This window comes from Paralichthys olivaceus, chromosome 14, assembly GCF_024713975.1.
Source record: "Paralichthys olivaceus isolate ysfri-2021 chromosome 14, ASM2471397v2, whole genome shotgun sequence".
Lineage (NCBI taxonomy): Eukaryota > Metazoa > Chordata > Actinopteri > Pleuronectiformes > Paralichthyidae > Paralichthys > Paralichthys olivaceus.
Genome location: NC_091106.1, coordinates 18,615,780 through 18,643,503, shown reverse-complemented (window position 1 = coordinate 18,643,503; position 27,724 = coordinate 18,615,780). Strand labels below are relative to the sequence as shown.

At 40.8% G+C, this 27,724-nt stretch overlaps 1 protein-coding gene across 5 annotated transcripts; it reads left to right on the top strand.

Moving 5' to 3' along the window:
• The first annotated feature begins 551 nt into the window (after positions 1 to 551).
• LOC109632870 (equilibrative nucleoside transporter 1) lies at positions 552 to 27,366 on the top strand. 5 transcript variants are annotated; one of them, XM_069538367.1, is made up of 13 exons: positions 552 to 673; positions 17,334 to 17,424; positions 17,629 to 17,710; positions 18,464 to 18,645; positions 19,814 to 19,953; positions 20,932 to 21,066; positions 21,467 to 21,564; positions 21,755 to 21,836; positions 21,969 to 22,054; positions 22,290 to 22,398; positions 23,153 to 23,238; positions 25,306 to 25,505; positions 25,879 to 27,366. In XM_069538367.1, exons 2-13 carry the CDS (start codon positions 17,396 to 17,398, stop codon positions 25,988 to 25,990), a joined length of 1,341 nt encoding a protein of 446 aa, XP_069394468.1. In that variant the 5' UTR covers positions 552 to 673; positions 17,334 to 17,395; the 3' UTR covers positions 25,991 to 27,366. The 5 variants fall into 5 exon arrangements, with proteins under 5 accessions (XP_069394468.1, XP_019947951.2, XP_019947975.2 ...); XM_020092392.2 differs by lacking the exon at positions 552 to 673 and adding an exon at positions 11,382 to 11,521; XM_020092416.2 differs by lacking the exon at positions 552 to 673 and adding an exon at positions 11,685 to 12,031.
• Positions 27,367 to 27,724: the final 358 nt, after the last annotated feature.

The following is a 27,724-nucleotide window of genomic DNA, read 5'->3' as shown; positions in this document are numbered from 1 at the left end:
TTTTTAATGAAAACCCTCTATGGTTGTGTTTATGCACCCAAAGTGCTGGTGAAAAGTCAACAACCTTAAACTGAAACCACAACGTTTCTCAAACTTTACCCAGAGTGCTTTATCTTCAGTATGATGCAGAGTCTGGTCATGTAAAGTGTTGAGCTTTGCGCCTTCACAATCTACACTGACCACTTCCCTGTGACTTTGTTCAGTGAGAAGAAATGCTGCCAGCTCCTGTTAGTAGTAGTATGTGATATAGAGCCAGTCACGGATTTGTTGTCTGAGAAAAGACCTTTTGATTGGAACGACTATGTCTCCACTCTCTGATCCAATATCTGGCTTTGGACTCTGACGCATGTTTGAAAAGGGATTATAGTCTGGTGGTTTATTTGTAAAAACCCAATGTAACCAGCTGGCCTGCTATTTGTCGGAATCTGGGCCAGTCATGGTCCACTCTGCCTCCCCTCTGCCTCCCCCTGCCTCCCATCTGCACCCCTGCAGCCTGTCTCTCCCTCTCCCCTCTTTCTCTCTGTGCCAGCTGCACAAATCCATATACAGCACTGAGTTGAGTTTTGCTGCCCAGCGAGAAACAAAAAACAAGACGAATGCACGAATGAGCGTTGTTGCCTGTGCTCCGACGTGCTGCTCAAATGTGAGGGCATCGCAGGCCGGTTATATGAGGGTAAGTGTGTGATTCTCATGCATCATGCGATAGAAAAAGTAGAAGGCGTTGTGCAGCTTGTGCCAGAAATACTGAGCTGATGTGGGAGGTGGGGGGTGGAGGGTAAGTGCACGTTGTTGTTCTGTGCTCAGCTGGTGGAGGAGTACCAGGAACAACGGTGACAAGGTCAAATGGTCATGAAAGCGCAGTGCGCTGCAGCCTGGGCGTGACCGTAACATCGTTTGAACTGTGCCAGCTGATGTGTGACCGAGGGCATTTGCTGATAGCTTTTCTTGATATGTGATATCAGACAGTGTGAATGCATGAGTGCTGCTGCTTTAATGGTCCAACTGTAAATTTCTGTGTCAGTAATTCAGCAGCGGGCAATGTTATTGGGATTGCTGCGGAGGGAGTTGAAAGCTTACCTGACTCAAGGTTACTATGAGCCACACACACACACACACACACTCACACACACACACACACACACACACACACACACACACACACACACACACACACACACACACACACTTACACAGTCAGCTCAATACAATGCTGGTGGAGAGTGTTTGATAACTTTTGAAACTGCTTGCTCACCAGCCTTCCTGTGGCTTTAAGAAAGCTGCTATTCTCACAGTGATAAGCTGGTCTGTCGATGTCTGTTGTTTTCACCTGCAGTGAACAGCGCTGAGCATGTAAACGGGAGAAAGTTCAAGATGCTCAGCTCAGCTTCAGGAAGCTGGAGTTGTGAGGTTAAAAAAATCTGGTCTATAATCAAATAGCAGATTAATGGATGATGATTTTAACAACTAGTCCATTGTTTTTGAGTAAATATTCATTTTAAAATAGCAAACAATTTAAGGTTATATCATTTACCCTTGTAACTCTGTATCCCTCACATCATCAGAGGTTTTTTCCTCTGACTCAATCATAGACTGTAAATAAAGAGGCACAACACGTGTCCACTTTCTCCTTCAAAAAAGGTCACATGCATGAGGTTAGATGTGTCATGTGTGAATGCATTGGAGTAAGACACTGAACCTTCTGTTGCCTTGTAACATCCATTAGTGCTGCCTTAATCTCAACACGGTTGCATTCTCCCTTTTAGCGTCCCTCTCTCTCAAACACCTGATGTCCTAGCAGGACCTTGTGTCCTGAAACAACCAGATGACTATAATTAGAGAGTTGTATCTGAAGACATGCAGGCAGGGGCAGCAGCAGCGTAATATGATGCAGTGGTGTGAAACCAGGTGACCCAGACTGGATCACTAAAAGCGTCATTGTGTCCATATAGCAGATGCCCTGTGGGACACAAGGGTATGAATACTGATGAAGCAGGGAGATTTCCTGAGGGCACATTAAGAACAGGGAGAAGAGCAGCCTTGTTACCTCTACTGCAGTTTTTTTTTTAGGTGTGCATATCTTCCCCTCCGATTTACCCACATGGCATTCGTCAAGTTTACATTAGCAGGTTCAAATGTTCAATTATCCAGTGAAATTTCTCACCGTCTACTGATTTTTTACAGTTAATAATGGCTTAACTTTCAGTATTACTATATTGTATTCGTTCATTTCCATTTTGACCAGATTAACTGAGGGAAGGAAAAAGGAAGGTATTGGTCAAACTGAAAACTCCCCCATACTCATAAACTTTGAAATACTTAAATCATATTTGTTCAGAAAGTGTCTTTCCTCAGGTCAGTTTAGTTTAGCTTAGTAACTTTCCACAAGAAAATAAGCTTGGGTTTGTTTTTACACCTTGAATAAAGCATCACGCACACGCAGACACAAACACGGATATGAGTTTGTTGAGTTTAAAGGAGGCAAACTGGGGAGGGTTGGGTTTTTATTAGCAAATATTCACACAGATTTATATTCGTCACACTGCTGAAATTAATACTATAGCTCAGAGAATGTGGAATAATGTTTCTGCATAAAGAGTAAGAGGGTAAGAAAGAGATTTTTCATTCGGAGATGAGATTATACAAACTCAAAAAATAGTTCAGGGAAACTGGGAATAATCAGAAAGATATGTTTTCTGTTTTAAATTTTCAAAAAGAAAGTTAAATTCATTAAGTGACAGTTACATTAAGCTCTCTGACTTCCTCCCACAGTCTGAAGACATGCAGACTGAGGACGGGTCAATGGGAAATCCTGAATTGACTGTAGGTGTGAATGTGTGTGTGAATGATAGTTTGGCTCTATATGTTGGCCGTGCGATAAACTGGTGACCTGCCCAGCGTGTCCCCCCGCTGCTCGCTCCCTCTGGCCTAATGTCAGCTGGGATTGGCTTCAGCACCCCTGCCCCCTGGGTTGATGGACGATAAGTGGTGTAAATGGATGGATGTTCTGTCTGGGTCCTGCAGCCCATTTGTCCAGCCAGATACTTATCGACTTTTCCACGGGAATTGCGTCATTTTGATCTAATTACATGTTTTTGGAATCTGCAACAGAAAACAGTGAATTGCTTCTGTTTTGTGAGACAAACAATGAGAACGGAATGTCAAGAAAATACAGTGGTTAAAATGTTTTGGTTTCTGAAGCTGTAGTACAGTTAAGGTTAGACTGGAGACACATTCACTTTGACAAAAGTTCTCACACTTGCTGCTAGGCATGCTAGTATTCCACTAGAGGCCACACCACAGAACTCAGACTGTATAAAACTTCCTGATCAGCACTCTGTAAATAAAAACAAATCTGACTGAACGAGGCCTCTGGTTACTTCTGAGATCGCGACAGAAAAAGTAATCGTGGCTCCATCATGGATGGTTTGTGCCGCCCGCTTAAATCAACAACATTGTGACAATAATTTCTATGTGCAAAAAAAACATTGGTGCACACAGCTGACAGCTAAGACGAGTAATGTCAGGACCAGGACTTTATGCCTTCTTGCTACTATGTGCTAAAAACTAATTCTTGGCTGGAATCATTTTCCAAAAGCTAAACAACGATCAAGTTTACTTTGGATTCTAAGATGGGAAATTTGTGTTGTGTGAGAATGAGCCAAGACCACACACAGAGTTTTGGTTGTGAAACTCGAAGGATTAAAGTCATTCAGGATGATTTAATGGTTGTGATAATATTTTCTGTATATGTCGTTAAAATCTAACATGTGTTCTTTAATGTTGGCAAAAAAAACATCATCTGCAGGTCGATGAAAGTTACATCTAGTCCTCCAGTCTAAAAGACCATATGTGTAATATGTCCTGGCCCTCAGATATGAATCATATAGGAGCAAACCAGTGGCAGGCATGTCAGACCTTCATTGTCATGGAAACAATAATAAACACATGGTTAATGTCGTGGAACGGTCAAGGACTGTTTAAGTACATTGTTACAGCTACTCGAGGTCGTCTAACAATATAAAGAAACTGTTGGGTCAGTGTGTGTTCATCCTGTGAGCTCTCTGATTCAGGTCCAAGATGTAGAAACTGTAGAATGATGTTGCTGCACTGTTTGACGGATGAAGCGCTCACTGACGAAGCTCTTTTAAGGAACACAAACTCACAAACAGACACTCATTCTTCTTGAGGTTTTGTTGGCTCTTACATCAATGTGACTCAACTGCTTTATTTTTCTAGACGACCACAGATGAACTCAGCTAAACTGGTTGTTTTTGTCTGCTTCCTGTTCAGTGTTCATGTAATAAAACAATGCACCTGGAGCCCGACCTGGTTTAAGACCTACAACTCTGAAACAACTCGACCTGGACAGTCTCTGTCAAGTTCTGCCGATAGAATCTGTCCATACGTCTGTCTCTGTAAGCCGCTGTTTTCTACAGCTGTTTGTTTCACACTGTTGATACAAGGTAAATATGTTTCAAGCTGTGTTTTATTAGGAACGTGTTTTCTAAAGCTGCAAAGGGACTTTAACAGGACCCTGTGTTTTCATTGTTAGACCCTCCCCAGCTAGTTTGTAACTCAGAGTTTCTGTTGTCTCCAAGATCAAGCTGAGATGTTTTTCAAACACCCCCTCCAGAGCCACAGAATACATCATAAAACTGAGTGTGGGGTGTTCTCCTTTTAACGATTGAATTAATCTTCCCCTGTCATAAAACATTTGCAAAGCATTATTACCATCATTAAATCCGCCTGTTGTCTTTGCTTTTCCTCTTCTATTCCTCTTGCATTCATTCTTTTCACTGCACATCACCATTCACTGGTCTATTGACACAGTGTGCAGTCGGTTGTATAAGTGTTTCACATCATTCCAATGAATGTGGGCTGCATGTGTCTCTTTGTGCTGGATGAACATGAGAGAAACACTATATGTCTGCTCTCCAGCGCCACTAGCGGTCAGAATCTCCACAGTTTACCTTTAATCTGAGCAGGGGCTGAAATGCAGTCATTTGACTTGAACTCAATTTGAGAACTTGAACGTTAAACATCTTTAATAATGACATTAAAATGTAACTATTGGATCTTGCCTGGTAGAAATGTGGAATTGAACCACTCACTGACCCATTTGTTGACACGCAGTGCTTCTCGTGCATGTGGCAGATGCGTCTCACTTAATCATATGGGTGTCATGCTACCATGTGTCCATATACAGCTGAGGGATCTGGTGACAGCCTGTGAAATTACTTTACCCCAGCCTGTAAAATAAACCACATACATAATAAATATGTAGCTGCTTTGCTGAAAATTGGTGAAAGAGAACCGATATAGATAATGCATGGATGGACATCGATCAAAAGAAATCATCAGCAAAAGGTTTTTCTGCAATGAGTGAGATAATCCAGAAAACATATTGTTAACAGTTTTCATTGGAGGAATAGTCCATTTATATATAGTGTTAAAGTCATCAATAATTTATGATCACCTCCCTCAGACTAATTGATCCCCAACAAGCCTTCAGAGATTTCAACGCTAGAAACCACTTTGTGGAGACCTGTAGACATGATAGATTTTAAAAGAGATGCACTGCTCTTGCCCCTTATTAATTTCAGTTGAATTTCAGTTTTCGTCAACAATACTAACAATGAGAATGTCTTGTGGCTCTAATGGCCTCAGCAGATGGCCTCCAGGTTCCAGATAGTTGAGCAAACAAGTGGAGCAGGATGCATAGGTTCAAGGTTCAATGCGTTGGTATTTGTAGGACTGGAAAGTAGGACTGATGGCGTCTCACGCAGCAATCAAGAGAACAATTGGGTGATGGGTTTCCAATTGGTTAACAAGATGTTTAATGGACATGACCACGCCATAAAAAACATGGGAATGGCAACGCTCCAAAATCCTGAAAAAATAACAACTTGCCCTTCGTTAGTTCTGCTTATTTATTTTCCATGTGAGGATGGGCCAACAGGATGGCTGATAACATGTGATAAGATAAAGGAATGGGTCAGGAAGAAGACTGATAAGATAAAACAGAGTGACAAAGAGACAAAAATCACTGAGAAGATGAGAACATCTATAGGTGGATATAAGATTGTTGAAGACGCAGAAGCATGTCAACAGCTGAGACTGTCAGTGGGGAATTCAGATTTCCTGAATTCATCTAACAGGTGATGTTATGTAAATGGGAACATACTGTACAAAGAAAACATCTGAATCCCTACATTCAAGTTACATTCTGCAGATGGTGAATCTGACATATCTTCATGTGTGCAGGACTGAGCTGACACACAAAAAACACCTGAACACCTCACATACTGGTTCAGACTGTGATGACCACAGCAGCATAGCAACTACTAAACTTTAGTTAATAAAAAACACTACCTAAATCATTAGTAATAGACTAGAATTAATTTAATTTAATTCCTCCATATAGTCAAAGCTTCTGCCAATGTACTTAAAATACACTCCTCTGAGCAAATATATGATCAATGTAAACTTTACAGGGGGGACGGAGATTGTGTCATACAGTCTGCATCAAACAATTCCTAGCAACTTGTCCCAAAAACTGTGGGGAAAGTTTTGACCCATTTGTGTTTTGCAAAAAAGGAGGAAACAACCAGTCAGTAACTAAGAGACAAAGCTGCTTTTATTCTTAGTTAACCATAACCATATGTGAGTCAAGACTCAGTTCCAGCTTGATTCTAAGTAAAAGTCCAAAACCCTTTTTTTATCATTAGCAAACAGATAGATTGTCACTTTGCTCTCATGCTTTCTTCTGCTTAAATTGCATCTCATTTGCCATTTGATTGTGAGCAGGAACTTAAATAAACTGTTGTATTACACTGAATTTTAAAGTAAATTTTTGCTTGTGAGCAAAAGCCTAGACTGAGTAAAGATAGATGATGAGTCTTATACTCAAAAAAACCTTTGACTTTCTAGTTTGTTCCACGTCCCACCAACATGGAGGAAGTGTGGATCTGACCCAACAACTGTTGCTGCACGTTCAATTCACAGGAAACTGAGAGGAACACTCGCTCACACAATTCTCCACCTCATATCAGAATTGGGTCCGTTACCGTTGCATCAGTCTGACATTTTTCCGAGCCCTCATAGGAGGAAGATGAAGAAATCACTGTTGGCCAAAAGGACGGATGTGAACTCCTCTGGGTAAACGTTTCAGCTACATGGTCTTAAATCTGACATACATTTGGCAAAGTTGCTTCATTTTTTAGATAAGCTGTAAAGATCGAAGGAGTGAACGAAATACATTTTTTGTGAGGGTTTGGGGCGATTCCACAGACACAGAGAAGAATTTGAGCCACAACCCATCACAGCTGAAGTCATTTTGGGACTAATGCCAATTGGTGAAGTTGCTCTACTTAAACTAAAGAGCAGAATCCTTTAATGGAGCATCTCAAATGTTGCTCTTGTCCCTAAATGCAGCATTGGATTTTTTGAGGGGAACTCATTGTCCATGCAGATGGTCGCAGCTTTGTGCTTCGACCATCGTGACAGGGATTTCATACCAGTGTGTGACCTCTGCAGACCACTCACACTCTACTGGGAATTCGAAGGGGCTCCAAAGGTAAAGATGAGGAGGCATTTCAGACTCGCAGGCCTCCCTGAGGGGTTTTCTGTTCTTTGTTTGCCTGTCTTCGTCGCTTCTCTCCAAAACCTTAATCCTCTAAAACAGAGCTGGGTCTCCAGAGTTTTTAATCTCAAATGGGATTTACTTCACCCCTTCTGTGTCTCCTGAGCCATGTCGGGGTTGAAGAGGCCATCCATTGGAATTCCTCTTTTCTACCTCTGTCCTCTCAAACCTCAGGGTGTGTTTAGAAAGCCACTTCCAGCCCATTCATGCCATGCCTTCGACCTCTCCCCAAGCTCGACTCATATGCCTTTTGACTTCACAAGATATTCTCGATTTAAACATGTACAATGTTTATTTGCTCATAAGCTTGTGTTCTAAAAATGGGGTTAGAGGGAACGGGTTCAGCAGGAAGCGAAGGAGTTGGATTATATACATAGGATTTTTGTCTGACAATAGAAATGCCTACAAACATGCAAGGAAAAGGAGGCAACTGAATGTTCCTCTGTGTTCCTTCTCAAATGCATGTTACATACCATGGGGAAATGTGGGTTTATCAACAGGTTGCTGCATGTAAAATAATGTTACGTAAAATGTAAAGTCATTGTCGCATATGTGTTGCAGAAATTAGATAAACTGCTTTTAGACGTGCACTGAACTTGGGATATTCTCCTGAAATTGGTGCTGTATGATAGAGTCAGAATCTCCAGACAATCTCTGGAGCTTTTCCTGCTCTGGATAATGTGCGAAAGACCCCATGAAACCTTTTTCAGGTCTGAAAAAGGCTTTAGTGGCCAAACTTCATCCACACAAACACCTGTTGAATTATAGCTGAGACTGTTTTAGTTTTGCAGTTCACGTTTGTTTCCCTCTTTCTCATCTTTCTTTCATTTCCACGCAAATTTCACGTCTGCAAAGAAGTTGAGTGTTTGAATGTCTCTTAAAAACAATCCTCTCACTTTTCTCCTATCGTTGCCTCACTCTTTCCCTCTTCTTTTTCTTTTTTTTCTTTCCTCTACTCTCCGTCTCTCTCTTCTCTGTGGAAATACACCGTCAAGGCTGTGCCCTGACACAAGAGTTAACGCTGACTAACTTTCTGCTTTGGCTACACAAGCCAGTAAACAAGTGTGAGGCTCAGACAAAACCGTGGAGAGAGCAGTCAACATATTCAACTGCATCAAATAAAGAAGCTGATGAAATGAAGTGAGGCTTTGTGTCTTCACACCAGCACAGAGACACAGCTGTCCCTCAGTTCTCCGTGGCTCCAGCCTCTTCTCATTGGGGTTTGGGTTCAAGCGAGGAAGCAGACGTACTAAAGTTCTTTCACAGATGATTTGTGTCCCAAGACCGCAGCATGCTTTTTTTAGACGGGGGAGACAGGGTGCGGATGACTGCGTACCTACCACGACTATATGAGCAAACAGAGGAGACCAACACTTAGTGACCAGACTCAGACACGCTGCAAAAACAACGCCTCGGCATGGCCTCACGTGTTATGGTGAAATTATACTTTGGTGTGAGTTCTCACAGACACTTGAGAGAACAACATGTATTCAAAAAGAAGTAAAAGAAATGATTGCAATGTGTTTACTTACTTACACTTGAGATTTCCTGAGGGGCTCTCATGTCATGTCAAGAATTCAGTATTTGTAATTTCTATTTGTACAGGAAACTCCTCTTTTCTCATCAGTTACTCCCTCAGGCAAACTTTCCTCCTTCATTAGCTCTTTGGTTTGTCCTTGACTAAAGGCTTAAGACTGCAAAACACTGTTGACCTTTTGCATGAAATCACGTGCTGCTTTTGAAGAGACACTGTGATAAGAATGAATAATGCAGACTTTTGTTAAAAACAGCTGCCTCCATGCACAGCTACATTTCTTCATTTCTTTGGAACATACTTCCCTTGTGCTTTCAGGGAAATCTGAAGAAACAGCACATGAGGCTTTCCAAATGAATTATTCTGGCCATTTTGGCTTTGTCTGCTGTTTCAACAAGTGATTCCTGTGGATAGCGTCACATTACACTCAGCTGTCTTTTCCAAGAGCATGACTCAGGAGGTCATTAGACAAAAAAAAAAACAATCATATAAAGATCCAGGCAGGCAAACAGAGAATCAAGGGCCAGACAAGGAAAGAAAATGGCACTCAGTAGAGCACATTCCCAACTACAGCTTCATGGTCCATGAATTATTCCTTGGGAAAAATTTCAAAAAACAAACAAACAAGAAAAACCCAACAACAACCGTGCAATGTTAAAGAAAGTGAACAATTCTTCTAGATCCGCCCCCAGATCTGGATGCAAGTTTTGTGTCATCTTCCTCACAAACAACCCAACAACAAATAAATGAACAGAGATGAAGCTATAACCTTCCTGGGAGAGGTTAAAATAAACAATAAATACAATACACAAAAGTCAAACACATGATGAGGATCAAAACTGTGAAGCTATGGCACAAAGACAATCTGGCAGAGAGCACGAGAAAAATAATATATACGATATGTACATGTTTGAAGATTAAAGCCATTGTTAGCCACTGTTAATTAAAGTTTAAAAACTAAAATAACTTTTTACCATGATTTAGTGTTTTATAGAACTCAACTTGGTCACTGCATGTAGTAATATGCAAACATTAAAACATTGCAAACTAAACAAAATCATAAATTACATTTTATTTTTTAAGCACTTTTCACAAAGATTAGTGCTCTTTAAGAAAAATCCAATATTGACTGATGAGTCATAAATAAGACGAACTAATAGAAAGGCTGATAATGAAATTCAGTAAACCAGATTTTTTTTTAAATCAATAACTATATGAAAAAGATAGAAATAATTAAAAGAAAAATTAAATCACATAACATTCTTAACAGAATGATATTTAAAAACATGGATGCAATTAAGCAAAGTAATGTCTATAAAACAAACTTAATATTCATCTGAGCCTATGAGGACTTTCTTTATACTTTGCACATAGTTTTATATCTATGAACTTAATCTCAGCCATGGAATGTTGATGGAAGAATGTCTCCATAATCAGTTAATGTGGAGAAGCTGCCTCTTTGATATTATAACCACATTATCATTGGATATTTCTGCTCATTTATAGACACACAGAGGTTCTTATTCCTCAAAGCTGGTCAGAAACTTTCTAACAGTTGGCGGAGTGTCCCACATAATGGGCTGCAGATGACATTTCAATGTAATCCCACATCAAAATACTGAGAGAGACTCATCATCTGTAAAATTGTGTATCTCTATCGATGCTCTGTTGCTTTGCACCTTGTAGCTGTTGTTTGAAATGTGTTATACAAAGTTCATCATTATTATTATATAAGACAGTATAGTTCATAATAAACAACATCCTCCAAACTGATCATACAGTTGAATCAACGCTTACCTAAAGAAATATTAATAAATGATGAACATTACAGGCTTATTACAAGCATCTGCTTTGTTTTACTTTTAACCAATGCGTGTTTATTTTCTCCTTTGAACAGAAACTAAAGATAACATGTGCTTAAAAAATAATCAAGTGCATAAAACAGATCCAGTGGCACTTATGGGAAATTAACAGCAATCAAGAGGGATCAACAATCATAACAGAAGTGTGATGACAAGTGCTTTAGCTAAATGTTTAGAGGAGACAAGTACCAACATCTGTAACTTGAGAAGTGTAAAATGGAAGTCCTGCATCTCAGTTTTAGCATGTTTCCTTTTTGTATCACTACAAATGTGATTAATTAGCGGTGAGATTAGCAATAAGACTTTTAGTTGACGGACGCCAAGCGTGTGCGACGTGTGGATTTCTGGAGGAGCGTGAACGCATCAGGAGTCGTGAACGCATCACGCAGCGTGAACGCATCACGCAGCATGTAGCGCGGGTTCAGTGAGTCTCAAATCTCAGACCGGACCAGACGCGAGCTGCTCCACCGACCCGGTCCACAGGTAGGACACCTCGGGGTGTGTTAACCAACTCTCCCCGCTGTTATTTAACCAACCACAACTACCCGCGGGTTCGCATCTGACCAACTTTCATTCAACTTTCATTCAGACTCGACCCCGGAAAGACGAATCAACTCTGTACGTAACGTTATCGGTTCCTAATGTCAGGTTCCCGTCCCCGCACGGGTCACGGGCAGCCTTGGTCCTTGTTACCGGTCCGTGCCTGTGTTTCTAACCCGCTCCAGAGGGGCTGAGAGCGGGGGCGGTGTGCCCGCGGTGCGACGCTGGACGGCGACATTCGCGGTTCTTTTGTTGACGGTTTTTTTTTTTGTTGAGGAATTAAAATTAAGCGCCAACGTGACGCGGGATCAGTCCCCCGCCCCGGACCGGTTAGCTTCCCGCTAGCTTGACCGGTAGCTTCAGTCAGCAGGGGGGCTGAGGTTGATGAGGATCCGCCGGCTCACTAATGGATGACTTCAGAGGCCGAAAACAACTTTTATATTTGCATCAACGGTAAACTGATGCTTATAATGTGTCCCTCTAATATTGCTTTAAAGGAAAAAAATAAATAAAATTCACTTAAATAGATTAAATTCAATCTATTCACCAGTATGTCAATGGAGGAGTGGGTCAAGTGTTTGAGTCCTTTAACCACTTTAAAGAGTTTCAGGGTTAAACACTAAATCAAATACAATTAAAGTAACTGGTGAGCGATTCTTAAGACATATGGAGGCATCTTATGTTATCTTCTGTTTTGTTTTGTTTTTTTTAGTTTGAAGAATCGATCCCCAGTTACTTTAAATGTATTGGATTATTGGGCAATGTTGTTTAGACCTGAAACTCCTAAAGTGTTTTGTGGACTGTGAGATGATTTTTTTGAATTTTTTGATTAGGATGCATGAATCATTCCTGAGCAATTCAGTTGTCAAAGTCTTTTATTGTTCAAGAGAAGGATGACACATCCTTCCACCAAGTTTCTTGTTAATCTCACCAGCAGTACGGTAAACGTGTTATCTTGCTCAGAATCAAACAGGCAGACAGGGGTGAAAGCATAACTTCCTTGGCAGAGGTAATAAATGGATTAAAGCAACAAATCCTCACTTTTGCTCCTAATGAATTGGTTATTGTCGTACGTTCAAAGACGTGATTGCTTACATTCTTTAGTCTCAGTGCAGCATGGAGACTGTCGCTTCCTTCAAGTCGATGTGTGCACCAGAATAGCGGCTTTGTTTTGCTCAGACAGCTGATGGGACAGCAACACCGGCCCACCACTGTGAGCGCACAGGAGCATCTGTTTCAGAGGAGTAGGGGTGTGAGTTGTCCCACCTGTTGAGTTGACCACCGTGTGTGTGTGTGTGTGTGAGTCGATGTATTGGTCATTCTAGGAAGGATGTGCAATCGGAAACTTGATTGCCAGGCACAGATGGAAACAGCATGAATCATTACCGTACAGTTTTACGAGTTGTGTGTTGGAAGTTTTTCTAAATGGTGTGACGTCCACATTATGCTTGATGAAGACTGGGCGTCAGTCTTCAGAGGATACAGGGTTGAATGGAGCTAATTCTGATGCAGATTCCGGGTGGTGTCCCTGTTTGACACCATTTAACCTTCCCCAAATTCCCATGGTATTACCAGCTAATTAAAACCGTTAATGACATAAACAGAAATGCCTCAATGTTACTCATTTACCCTGCTTGGTTCTTGGAATGTCATTGCAGTGTCATACTGTGGAGAGAAAATGTTGAGTTTGATAAGTGTCTGCCTTCTATAAGCACTGGGAAATGACTTTGAGGGAAAGAGTACGCCTTCCTTCCCTTGATCATATGACCAGCATGATCAGTCTGCGAATAAAGGCAACCCTGTTAAAAAAAAGGTATGCCAGTGAGTGAAAAATGGGCTCTTGTCCTTTCCTATTAAGATTACAGCCTCTGTCCAAGATATAGGTCCCACTTTTTTCCATTTGTCTTCCTAATTTGTTGTGTGCACTGTTGTCCTCGTCACTGCTGTCTCGACTAGCCTAGTTACCAGCTACCTCTTTTCACCCCCGCCCCCCCAGCTCTACCCCTTGCTGCACCGCTACCAGCCGAGCGTTGTTGCACTAGTAAGAACAAGAAAGGGGATTTTTTGCTGTCTATGTCACACGTTTCTTTTTCAATATAGAAATCCCCCTAACCCCTCATCTACTATACAAGAAGACTTGCTCGTTGTGCTTAAAACCACTGGATTGTCAAGAAAAGGAAAATAGAACCATAAGTCATTCATTCTTAATGGAGTGATAAGCGGACCCAAAAATTCTGTTGGTTAAGCAGAGGTTTCCTATAAAACATGGCGGGTTGGAGCTCTGTAATTTTCTGACCAACAGCAGATATTTTTGGAAAATCCTCTGCTTTGTGGGAAGAGGTCGTAAACGTTTGGGCACAAATGTGACAACTTTACCAATGAGATGGCAAGAAGACCAGTCTAAACATTTCCTGTTTGGCAAGATTTGATGTTTTTGGAGGAAATAATAAATTGTCTCTTTTTCTATTGGAGTGACGATCGTTGGAGTTAGATGTTACAAAGTAGTCGGGCTGTAAAAGTGTCAGACTGATGCCAAACTGGAGTTTTTTGTACCACTCTGTAGCCTACAAAGTGCCCATGTGTGTGGTGGGCACCATGCCAACACCAGGCACCTCATGCCAGTAGGCTCCTTTGGTTGAGAGAGGGATACCATACAGGAATCTGGGACATGACTAAGCGAGTATATTTAAAGTGTGAGTCCTAGTGGTGTCCACTGGAAGAGAGGAACATAGGAGGCAGAGTGTAAAATACTAATCTGGGTATGACTTTCTCAAAACTTGCAAAAGAGTAAGTCGAATACTGACGGGGGTTAGGTTACGCTAGTTACCATTAATTTAAATGACATGTTGTCTGACTGCTCTGGGAAGTGTCTATATAGTTTACGGCCACACTCGAAGAAGGTGGAGTAAAAAGCCTGGCCTGTTCTAGAGAGATATTGCCAGATATTGTGATAATGGGGCCCATTTTCAGACCACATCTCCTTAAAGACTTCATAATGTTCCACTTGTTTAACACTCAATAGTGACATCGGTGCGGTTTACCAGGTTTTTGAGAGCAATACTGAGCTTAGCTTAGGAAATAGATGGTGAACATCAGCTTCAGGTTTTTTCTGTGACTGTTTATTCTAGTAAAGTTACACTTCCCATTATTTATTTTCATGTGACAAACAAATACAGCATTATTTTGCATGCTTACTTATTTAGCACACCAATGACAGATTCAGTAAAGTCTGCTTAAGATGAACAATGTAAAAACTGAATGTAGTGGACAAGTTAACTTTTCACTGTAACACATTACAACACATCAACACAAATTCTCTGAACTCTGAATAAAGACTTTAAGGAGACGTTATGCTTCTTTAAACAGTTGCTCTTAAAATGTAGATGTGACGTTAAATAATATTCACAAACTCCAGCTCAACCAATTTCACATGAGATCGGTGATGGGCCGCATGTTGACCTTTCTGATTTATCTGTCAGCTTCTAGTTTTCATTTAGTTTGTGCCTGGTCTTGTGGTAGATCTCTGTGTAAACAACCACCTATAGACTTGTTGATTAACATACCGTCTCCTGAATGCTGGACTCATACAGATCGTTCTCATAGACAGTGGTTTCTCAGAGTCAGACTCCAGGCTCAGACAAATTGGTATAGTTTGGGTGCATGTTACTTAATGGCCTTTAGCGTGTGTGGCCTCCTTCATATAGGGCTGTCTCTGTCCTCCCTCAGGGTAAACTCATGACCAGCTACATCAACAATTGACTTCCTCGTGTCTGTCAGCAAAATAAACTTGGACAGTGCGTTTTTTTGAAGTGCTGCCAACAACATTCTATTTTGCATGGAATAATTCAAATCACACATGCCAGGCTCATGTTTAAGAAACATTACTCATGTATTTAGTCCGACTGATTCATTGGTTTGCACATAAAATCAGGCTATATAACTCTTTCAACATTTGTGTGCCGATATGGACTGAAATGAAAACTTTTATTCTATAATAAACAATGCAGAAATATTTTCTTTATTCAAATTCTAGCCTCAATTACACGTCTTTGGCATAAGGGTTTGATAATGACAAAAATTTTTATCTAAGTAAATAAATAAATATTAGTATCAGAACTTTTTTTAACGTCCTAATATAGTTATCGACATCTTAGATATTGGTCAAGCTCCAGTTTGTGTTCGGCTCTTTTCAGTAGTTTAGTCTTCGCCCTCCCTTCTCTGTGAGTAACCATTGGCAGGAAATTGTCACGTTAACCCAACATGTCCTCAAGCAATAGAGCAAATAAAACATCTCTTCATAGCTCTGCTTGTAGTCAAAAGCTTTTGTTAGCTTATTATAAAGAGTGATGATCCATCAGTGTGTTTCCTTGAGAGCTGTTGTATTTAAGAAGTCGCGATCTATGTATTTAATGAGTGAACCTTATCTTTGCTTTGAGTTATTTAGCTTGATTTGATGCCAAATTGGTCTGTATATGTTTTCTTTTCGAAGGAAGTGTGTTGAGGAAAATTTTTTCTGTTTAGAGACAGTGTCACACAGCTATCTGAGCACATGTCTTCCTTCACATCCAAGGGAAAAGATGCTCGGAAGGAGGGGAGCAAGAGCATGAATACAGAGTGGAGATGAGAGCAGAACAACATAGGGAAAAAAAATGGATGGGGAGTGATAGATGAAGGCCAGGGGAGCAACAGACTTGAAAGTAATGAAAAAGGTTTAGAGGAGAAATGGTCGATGCAGCGAGGCGAGAAATTAGCAGACAGAGGAAATGGAGGGAGAAATTAAGAAGACCTGGGAGCGTAGATTGAAAATTGAAATCGTATGTAGAGCAGAACAGATGAGAACGTAAAGGCAAGTTACTCAAGAACCTTGTGGACTAATACAATTTGAAAAACACCCTTCACTTTCTCTGCTCCTTCCAAGCCTCCAAGCCTTTAGTTTCCATTTCACGATTGTTCGACTCTCACAGCATTCTTTTCTAGGAAAGGTCTCACCCCTCTGATCTGTTCAACTTTTTTATTGGAATGTTAATGTGAAAATGTGTAGGGTGAGGTTGGTCTGAGGAGAGAGGGGTGTTTTGAGGTAAAGGGGAGGTGGGATGCACTCTGAGATACAGAGGGGCAGGTCTAATGTGCAGTGGACAGTGGGGAGTCAACCTACAAAACCTCTGGATGGTATAAAACAAAGTGTGTGCAGCTTGTTCAGCCTTTGTTGCATCTGACCAGAGGAAAAAGGAGGTTTCTCTCCCCCAACTGACTGTCGTGAGTAGAATTGTAGAAAGTGACTTTAATGTGAGTAAAAGCTTTCCCACATGTTTGGTACTGGGATGTTTGCCTTGTGAGTTTCATAACTTTAGTACAACTTCACCACAAGCCAGGAAGAATTCTTTGCCTCATGTTGTGTGTTTTAACCCATTGTGGCTACTTTTTTATCACGGTAAAAACTAAAGCACAATTTAGAAAGTTGAGTTGCTATGTTCTGTGTCGTGTTGTAAAGTTTGAGGTTATTTACCACTGCAGCTGGCATGCAGCCACCAAACTGGGGGTATACTGATTCTGATACAGTTTTTGCATGAATTGGTTTACTGTATCTGTTCAAATTACATTATCAAATTTACCATTATTAAATTGCTGTTACGGTCCGTAGATAAAAGTGGTGCTTTAAAATAGAATCTAAATCTAAATGACAGAGGGGAGGGACAGATTGCATCGGCAGTATGTTTTAAATACTGAAAACATGTTGGTTATCTCTGCGTTTCAGACCTGGTGTTACGCTGATCCCACTTGAACTGAACACGGGCCTCCGCCTCACCAACATCAACCATGACGGCCATTAACGCTCCTCGAGACAAGTAAGAGAAACTCTTAAAGGAAGAACATTCCTTTGTCAAATCTTGGATGGACAACTTGATTTGTTTTCATTATCGTGTCATTGTGTACAAAGGGGTTTTGAATGGGACCCAATGACTGCGACGTTCTAAATTGTTGATAAGAAGTTGAATGACTTCATTGATTGTACTTTTCTTCCTGTGAACCTTGTTTTGTCTCTTTCCCAGATACAATGCAGTATGGATCATTTTCTTCATCCTGGGTCTGGGAACCCTGTTACCATGGAATTTCTTCATGACAGCAACAATGGTGAGTTAAACAACATTTTAGGACAGCTTCAACTCCTCTCGAGAATATTTTGAGGAACAACAGACAGATAGGTAAAAGGAGGAACCCTGTTGGTGACCTCGCAGTGACTAGTTAATTAAAAAGTTGGCCTCCATTTAGACAAAGGTCAGCTAACTTAGAGAAAATAAAGTTGTTTGTTTACCTTTCCCCCCAAATCCACCTGGTTTCACTCAGGAAGTCTGACCTGACCCCAACCAGGTGGATTTACATGGAAGCCCCTCTAATCCCCCACCATTGTTTTTGAGCCTTAAAGGGTTAACTTCTCAAAATGTGGAATTTCAGTTTAATTTTCCTGGCAGAATTCATTTGGTTTCACCCTGAGGGGAGGTTTTTGTTGAAGCTCAAATAGCTTGTATCAGTCAAGCCACATAAATACAACTATACTGTGCCAGTAAATATCTATAAATGAAGGTTTCACATCAGTTTCAACAACACATGCACATTTGTAGACTGTGAATTTTTTGTATTGTGTCACTCACACTTTTATTTTGTGCACTATTTAAGATCATGCACTTTCTCATCCAAGCAACCTCCCACTTTTTACATTTACACCCAGTTGGCTGTTTATTAGGTACACCTTGCTGAATCTAATGATAAAACAGTCCTGCAATAGATCATACCTCCATGACGACTCAGTTTAATTTACTGTGTGCTTGGGTTGAATTATGTGACCATGGTTATATAAATGTACATCCTTCTGTCGTTTCTCTCCAGTACTTTACCAGTCGGTTGAAGGACCCACCCGTTGATCTACCTACCAATGTCACGGCTAACAGCACAATGGAGGGCGTAGACACCCGCAATGTGCTGGAGTCCAAGTTCAACAACGTGATGACTCTTTGTGCCATGGTGCCTCTGCTCATCTTCACCTGCCTCAACTCCTTCATACACCAGAGGTATTCACCCTGCTGCATTATTGGCATGTTCACACTAAGGAAAGAAATTGCAACGGATAATTATATAACTTATAAACGGCCTTGTGTCAAATATCTGATTGAAACCAAACATATCGGACAAATGAAAACTTACTAAAATGACAGAAATCATCTTTGGATAAAAAAAGTTTTTAATGTGCACTTATGGGGAGGTTCATGATCTGTACTCCACCTAGCCACCAGGGGGTGATCACGATGATTTGGCTTCATTCTTATACCTTCTGTTTCTCCACTTATTGGGAAAAATGAGTTAAACCTGAAGGCCAAAACATCTGTTCCAACATCAGTAGCATCTCTGTTCTGTCCTGTTGAGACAATTATCCCATTCCACCATCTATGCTTCAGTATTTCAGTTTATAACAGCGACAGATTTAGTCAAACAAGACGTTTTTATAGGAAAACTCTACAACTTTATTTTTCCTGTTCCACCACACTGCTTATCTTTTGCCCCCCTCGACCCACTGTAGGTAACACGATCCTGTTATGTGAATGAAGGTCTTGGTGCCTCCAGTATGTTTGCTTTAATTAACTTGGATTGAGAGAGATCTGGGGTGGACCCCGACCATGGCTGACTCTTCCCCTGCACAAACACACCCAGGAATGCTATTTATGTTCTCAGCTTCACTCCATCATCTTCTTCTTCATCTCCTCCAAACTTTGTCTCCGTTCTTTTTCTCCTGCTGTCCCTCTCTCCATCAATATTCTCACTTCTGCTTACAGTTTTTTTTTTCTCATGACACAGGCCTTTGTAAACAGACACAGCTTCTCTATTTCCCTTTTTCTCACGCTTTCTATCAGAGTGATATCAACACTTTTCAGATGAATAAAAACTCTGTTCCTATTATAATATTTTTGATTCCTGTTTTACAAGGAATCATAACCCAGTTTTCCACATTCTCATTACTTAGCAGTCTTTTTCTCTTGGTTTAGTTCTCCATTATATAACAAATAGTTAAATTGAAATTAAACATCCTATATTTTTATTTAAAGGACATTTATTTTATAAAGAACTCCTAAAGCATCCTAAAATGGTTATGGGTAATGTTTTTGACCAGTGGTTTAGGATTGTTGTGTTTTGCTGGGTATTTTTTAATTTATTTGTCTCTTGTTTCCAACTTGTGCATCTCAGGATTCCTCAGAAGCTGCGGATCTCTGGCAGCCTGACGGTCATCCTGGTGGTTTTCCTGCTGACGGCTATATTCGTCAAGGTGGACATGGCCCCGCTGTCCTTCTTCACCGTCACTATGATCAAAATTATCTGCATCAACTGTGAGTTTCTGAATTTATGATGATTATGTGATTCTTCTGTTGTCACTGCAGAGACCCTTGTATCAAACTGTTCAACAGCAGACACATTTCTAACCCTTTCTAAACTAGAGTTTGATGGCTAGCTTCAAATCTTTCAATGCAGCATGATGCTCATTTTGCCAATGGGTGAAGGTTGACGGTGTAGGTGAGTGTACAGTGCCCTCAAGCTCTCTGTTAGTTCCCACTAGTTTTAAAACTGCACATCTCATACAGCCTGACAACAGAAGCCATTAACATGTGAGGGTAGAATAAAAAAAATATATAATATAGTTTAATTCAAAGCAGCACAGCCTCCAAAACCTTCACGACATGAGGTTGCCTTAATTTTCCTTGACGTAATTTCCATGTTGAACTCGAGCAAATGATAAGTTCCACGTGTCTTCCTCTTCTTTGATCAAAATCTTCTGCATCCACTGTGTTGGGAAAATCCCTCTCATATGGACGCACACACACGCTGTTGTTCGATGCTGAGCTTCAGAACACAATCTGAAAATCTCACTGTGTTTGTATATTTACTATGAGTCCTTGAGCAGCAGGGATAAGCTCACCCCCCTCCCTGTCCCCTGTTGGGACGGCCCTGACCCCCAGATCCTCAGGAGGATCAGCCCATCATGTTTCATTTAGAGGGGAGCACGTTGTGACCTTGAAGCTTTGATATCAGCAGTGGCACATTCCTCTTTGTGGACACATGTTAGAAGATTTCTGCAGCTAATTAAAATCCAAACCTTGTCCTTGTACAAGCTGCAGTAGTCTACTGGTGTGAAGTAATAATTACTTAAGAGTTGAGTAAAACATCTGCTGCACGTTGTGTTTAGAAATCATTTCACTGCTTAATTTTTTATGTTTTTCTGATGCTGTAGGACAATGAGTTTACTTTTGGTTTCACAGTGACTGTCATTCTTATAAATGCTTCGCCTTGTTCTCTCTGTCCCTGCTCAGCGTTTGGGGCGATTCTTCAGGGCAGCCTGTTCGGGCTGGCGGGGATGCTGCCCGCCTCCTACACCACTCCCATCATGAGCGGACAGGGGCTGGCTGGTGCCTTCGCCGCCTTCTCCATGATCTGCGCACTGGCCTGTAAGTGTCTCACATGTTCATGTAAATTTTAGGAGGTAGCAATGGTGCTTTATATAACCAAACTGCTGCATGCCCTGCTGTCTATTATAATGATTTTTGTAGCAACTGCTAAATGATTTAGAAACACTCGTTCATACAAATATTTTTGAAGATTAAATGTGTTTAATTATGAATGTAGTTTAGTGAGAAGGCCAGACAAAGGCTAAGAATTAGTTCCTCAGAATTCCCTCTGACTTTTGGGATTTCCTCCCCGAGCTGCTTCCGCACACTGCACTGAAAATGACACGTTTGAGGGAGATATTTTCCTGAAGCACAAGAAGAACTTAAATCAGTAAAATCAATAATTTACGATTGTTTTAAAAACACTTATGATTCTATGTGCCTTGTCTTTTTCGTGCAGCTGGATCGGCCCTGCAGGACAGTGCTTTTGGTTACTTCATCACTGCCTGTGTTGTTATTCTCCTGGCCATCATGTCTTACCTCGCCCTGCCCAGGATGGTAAGACTTCATTTCTTTTCTCACTAACTTTGCACCCTTTTGGACAGAACTCTGTAAACCCTCGATAAGAGTTGAATTCCTCTGCAGCCTTTGAGGCTGTTGAAAGTCTGCAGCATCTCAGCAAACACGCTGTCCTCCTTAAACTGGATCAGTGAACTCGACTCATCATCGTTGTTGGTTTTGTCGACAGGAGTTTTTCCAGTACTACACAGAGAGTAATGGCTCCAGACCATCTGAAGATGAAGAGAACAAGATGGACTTTCTCAAAAATGGTGCATATTATGTTATGTATATGAAAACTGAGATCTATTGCATGCACCAAATGAAACTTAACTCCATTTGTCACTTGGGCAAAGCAATGATAGCGAGATGTTTTTTTTTTCTTTTGGTGGTTTCTCAATCAGAAAGTCCAGGAGAGAAGCGACCGGTGGTGAGTCTGGTGGAGGACGAGGCCAAACCCAGCGTGTCAGTGTTAAACATCTTCAAACAGGTGAAACTACGACTTTCTCACAATGATCCGAATTGATATACATAAAATACTGATTGTGTTACTTTCCAAACTGTTTAATAATGACTACATCTTATAGTAACAGTCCACAGTCTTTGTTTCAGTTAGAAATGCTGTGCTGCTACAGAAGCAAGCCTTCATTTACCACTGTCCACCTGTGACAGCAATTAAACTGGTTGCATCATATTGATAACGTGCTCCGATGCTCTCTCATCAGATCTGGGTGATGGCTCTGTCAGTTTGCTTCATCTTCACTGTCACCATTGGAACATTCCCAGCTGTGACTGTTGAGGTCCAGTCTACAGTGGCAAACGGAGGCGGCTGGGGTGAGTCTCTGTTTCCTCCCTCTGCACAAAGACTAGTGAGTCTGACAACCTGACATTTAAGAGGAATGACCGCCACGTTTTTTTTTTTTTGGGTCCTTTTTTCCCAAATGTTTATGCTCAAACTTAATTTGTCTGATTCTAGACTGGAAAATTGTTGAATCCGTGTCTCACACAGAAAGTTTGGGCACTGTGGTGCAAGGCAGGTGTCTATTATAATGTTATTAAATTAAATTAAAATGTAATTACTTCTACTCGTATTATTTATCATTAAAGGCAATGATGATTTATATGAGGCACAAAGGTGTTAGAAAGCTTCAAAGTATTTTTCCTTCTCTGCCTCTGCTTTATTTATGAATATGAAAGCTTCCCATAAATATACAGATATAAGTTTTCTATATAAATCTTATCTATAATAACGGAAACTGTCATATCCTCCTGTAATGTTGTGTAGCTCTGTGAAGTTAGCAGCTTTCTCCCTCGAGGAATTCAGAAGCTATTGTTAGCCCTGATTCACACGATCTGGAGTCACAGTGGAAACGAATGAAAAATAACAAAGTAGAAAGAAAAGTTCATCCGGATCTTTTGATACTTCAGCATCGTGACTCTGGGTCACAGCTGGAATCCTTAGTAACAGCTGTGAATCCAAACCGAACAGCAGCGAAGGACAAAGCTGAGAACTTTCAGCTCAAGTGCTCATGTGAGATATTTGCAGTCTTGGTTTTTAACAACAGATTTTGTTTTGCTCCTTCGTCAGAAACGTACTTCATCCCGGTGTCGTGTTTCCTCCTCTTCAACCTGATGGACTGGGCCGGCAGGAGTCTGACGGCCGTCTGTATGTGGGTGGGTTAAACACAAATGAGATGTTTTATTATCCAGCTCGGGGGACGAGCCGTGCTGCAAAAGCGAGGTCACGTCGTAAAAAGCCAAGAAACGAAACCTTCAGTTGGTTCATTGGCTCATTGGTCAGGCTTCATGACACAAGCCCTCGTCTGCAGATTTAGCATATTGAACGTTTCCAGTGATGTATATCTTTTATAAACACATTAATCTCATAGAGTCCATTTGAAATGACCACATCAAAATATTTAGAGGGATCTTCTGTTTTCTGGATGGAGACAACAAGAGACCTGGTAGTTGATGTTTTAATGAAAGACTAAGCCTGCATAAATGTTTACACATGAATAAATCACACAGCCATGAATGGAATGGAATTAAGGAATGAAAATAGAGAAGACAAATATAACTGTTGAGATCAGAGGTTTGTTTTAGAGAGAGCAGATCAAGATCATTTTCAATTTTAGGAATTCTTTGGAAGGTTTTTTGAGCTTGAACCAGAACCAGAGATGCTTTTGCTGCTGCGCTTAGTCTTATACTGGATGACTCCCAATTCCTCATCAAACCCTGCCACCTAAACTACCCACAGTGCACTGCGGCCGCCCACGGTTTGGTTACAGATGAGGGTGTGTTCCTATGAGTCAACTGCCAAAGTTAGCGTACGTGTGTGAGTGAGTGTAAAGGAAGTGGTTTTGGGGATTTTTATGGTTGTTCTCTGACACACTGACACACACACACACACACACACACACACACACACACACACACACACGTGTTTATAAAAGCTGGCAGCTCAGATGTTATTGAACAACTGAAAAGCCCGGAGCTCTTCTACACATCTCTACATCATCATACCTATGGTTGTGAATGTTGAGAACGTTTTTAGCTGATACTTCACCTCCTATAATCTCTAGGAACAGAATCTGTGGAAGAGGGACACGATTTTAAAGCGTCCTGGTTTCTGTTTCTGTTGACCTTTCGTGTTTGAGCAGGCGTTTTGTTGAATATTAATGTAGCTTGAGGTTAGCCAAAATGTTTTCCGGATCTAAAACACCTACAAAAAGCATCGCTGTTTGTGTCATGAGGAGAAACGTTTGACTCGTGTGATTAAAGGAAACTTGTCCGTTGCCCCCAGAAGCGCTGAGATTTCTCCTCCTACTATTCACTCGCCTCCTTTAGATTTTTTTTTTTTTAAATCTAAACTCTCCTTTGGTGTCTTTATATATTCATTCAATGAAAAGTACGTCAGGCAGATTTCCTTTTTGCGAACACAATCATCATGCCAATGTTTTTTTTTACTCATGTTTTTCTGGTCTCAGCACAAGTTCAGCTCACTGAACAACTTAATCCAGAAACAAATCAACAATCAAGTCTCAGTTTCCTGTAATCCACAGGAAATAATCAAATTGAATTAAGTCACTCAGTTAAAATGTAGTATGGTTACCACAGTGTGACCTACGCTGGAATGCAGCCTCTTGAGGACAGAAGGCAGGAGTCAGCTGCTCCACGACCATGTGGGAATATTTATCACCGTCCTCAGGAAACCAGACTGATCCAGACTGTTTCTTGGCAGAAGATGTTAAAATATGAGTTTGTTATTGAGCTCAGCTTTAACAACTCCAGATTCAATACAATACATTTACAGTTCATGTGTTTTAAAACAACGTTCATGTTAAATCTCACACACACACACACACACATTGGTTTTTAGTGCATCCACATTACCACTGTTAACATTCTTCAACTAACGATAAGTGACATTTCTGATTATTGTGGCGATTTCATTTATCTATTAAAGGTCATAAAATTGTGAAAATGTGCTTCATGTTCCCAGAAAACCGAGCTGATGATTTGTCTAACCTGCGTTTCACAACCACAGAATATTCATCGTGACACGTGAGAAGCTGAAATCAGATTGTTGCAGTTTATCTGGATAAATAACTTGATGATAATAAATAGAGTATTGTACAACTCTGACCATTATTTAGATTCCCCCTCACACACACAAAGTAGAAACACCTAAATGTAAGTCTCTGATGATGATGATGATGTTTTGTTTCTCTCTCTCTTCAGCCGGGTAAAGACAGTATGTGGCTTCCCATCCTCGTGGTTCTGCGCGTCGTCTTCATCCCTCTCTTCATGCTGTGTAACGTTCAGCCTCGTCACTACCTCCCCGTGCTGTTCAGCCACGACGCCTGGTACATCATCTTCATGATCTTCTTCTCGTTCTCCAACGGATACCTGGCCAGTCTCTGCATGTGCTTCGGACCCAAGTAAATAACACACACACACACAGAAACAGTTTAACCTGACTCTCATCATTGCTCCTCTAAATTTAAAAACCTGTTTCTTTGGTCGGAGTTGTGCCTGAATTAAACAAAGGGGTCAGAATTAAGCTGTAGTTTTCAGATAACGCAAAGACTTGACACTAAAACATTAAAGTATGAAGTTTATGTTATGAAATGTGAGTTAAAGTTAAAACCCTCCACACTCACACAACCTCACACGTAACTCCTAAAAACAAAGTGAAGATATTTCCCGTAGTGTCGAACTGTGAGTGACACAGAGTTCTACTTTCCAACAAACATCATTAATGGTGAACCACACGTTCTTAATGAGTTGTCTCCCTCTGTTGTCTGCGTACAGGAAGGTGCCGCAGCACGAGGCAGAGACGGCGGGGGCCATCATGGCCTTCTTCCTGTCGCTCGGCTTGGCGTTGGGCGCCGCAGTCTCGTTTGCTTTCCGGGCCATGATCTAAAACCTCCGGTGGAACGTTGAGCAGACGAAGAGTAGACGACCCCCGTCCTCCATCAATTTTCCCCGTCATGAACCTTTCAACATCCGGACTAACTGAGCTCCTCCGACTGAGAGGAGGCAGCACAGACGACCAGAGAATCTCTGACTTCTGACGTGTACAGTCACCATGGCAACTAAATAAGCTGAAAAGTTACTGAATAGTTTTTATTTAGTTTTAATTTGCTCCAAAAACTTAACTGTTCTGGGTTTTTTGTTGTTTTTGTATTTTTTTTATCAATGCTACTGATCAAAGTGTTTATTATTTTTTTTAAGATGAAACCAAAAGATTTAAAAGAAAAAAAAAAAAAGAAAAAGGTTTTAGTGAGCTCATCATCTGGAAGACGACTAAACGAAATCAGACAACGGCCGAATGTGGAGCCGGACAGTGAACGGAGACGTTCTGCACAGTGACCCTCAGAGCCCTCGTTCAAAAACCTTTTGCACAAAAAAAATTGAAAATTGTGTTAATGAAGTTGAAAGTAATTTTTTTTTATTCTCAGAATTCACATGAAGTTCGGGGCTCTGCGATGCAGGTGTTCGGCTCGTCTCCGTTAACTGAACACTCAAGACTTGTTCATCAGTGAACTGAGATGTCAATGATTTTATACATCGAGCACGAAACAACAAACAGGACGTCGCTCTGTTGTGACTGTTGCAGCTTTTAACTCTGATCAAGCCAAATACACAAAGACGTGGGAAAACGAGAAACTCTGAACGGAGGTCAAGACCCACAAACCTGCTCCCTCCGTCTGCTTCAGTGTCGACTCGGGCCACTTCTACTAAAAAAACAAAAAAACTGATGAATGTAAGGACGGACTGAATCCTGCAGAAGTTTAGTGTTGACCTTCGGAAAGTTACTCCCCTGTAGTTTTATATGAAGTTTGACATCTCTGTCTGGTTATATGAAAACATCCTCTGTGCCGCCCTCTGAGGTCTTCATCTACATTTTCAGGACACTGTTAAAACACCAGTATTTTGAACGCAGTGAAAAGTTGTCAGTGACACAAAATGTGCCATAGTGAGTGAGAGAGACTGTTTAAACCTCACTGCTTTCTTTTGTTCTATCTGTGCCATTTTCCTTCAAACGTGTTCTCTTGTAGAATGAGAATTTATACCAGAATTAGTTATTAGTACTGAAGGTGGATAAAGAGCCGTCGTCTGCTTGCATGTGATATTTTTGGATTTTTGTTGCTTTTTTTAAAAAAAACTTCTGCTTTAGTTCTGCACAATATTCACAAAACCAGCTGCGTGCATCATGATGTTGGTCGAACCATGGAAATGTTACTTTGATTGCAGCTTCAAACAGTTCAGTGCTAAAATAAAACTGTATTTTTAAAACTCTGGCTCGTCCTGGTGGTCATTAGTGGAAACAAACTGCTCATCAGGACACATCGGTTCCTGTGAGATTATCGCTGCTGATACCAACTGTTCTGTATCTAGTTCCCGTAGTGGAGCAAGTGAATGTATGTAACGATCAGATAACGGAAAATCATCAAGTGACACCTTCAACGTCTTAACCTTTTGTACTTGTACTTAGTAAAAACTCTTAATATAAAACCAGTGCCAGATTGTAGTGAGGTAAAAATTTGTGGTATTTGAATTTTTTTGGGGTAGAGGAAGGAATTGACTCTAAAAGAAAATATCAGAGTTAAGTAAAAGTACTTCAGATTTATATTTATACTGTTTGACTCAGCTG

Bases quoted from the DNA above. Each gene is read 5' to 3' on its own strand.
- LOC109632870 (XM_069538367.1), top strand. From the start codon at position 17,396: ATGACGGCCATTAACGCTCCTCGAGACAA. The intron at 17,425-17,628 runs GTAAGAGAAACT...TCTCTTTCCCAG, and splicing joins ATTAACGCTCCTCGAGACAA to ATACAATGCAGTATGGATCA. The intron at 25,506-25,878 runs GTAAATAACACA...GTCTGCGTACAG, and splicing joins TGCATGTGCTTCGGACCCAA to GAAGGTGCCGCAGCACGAGG.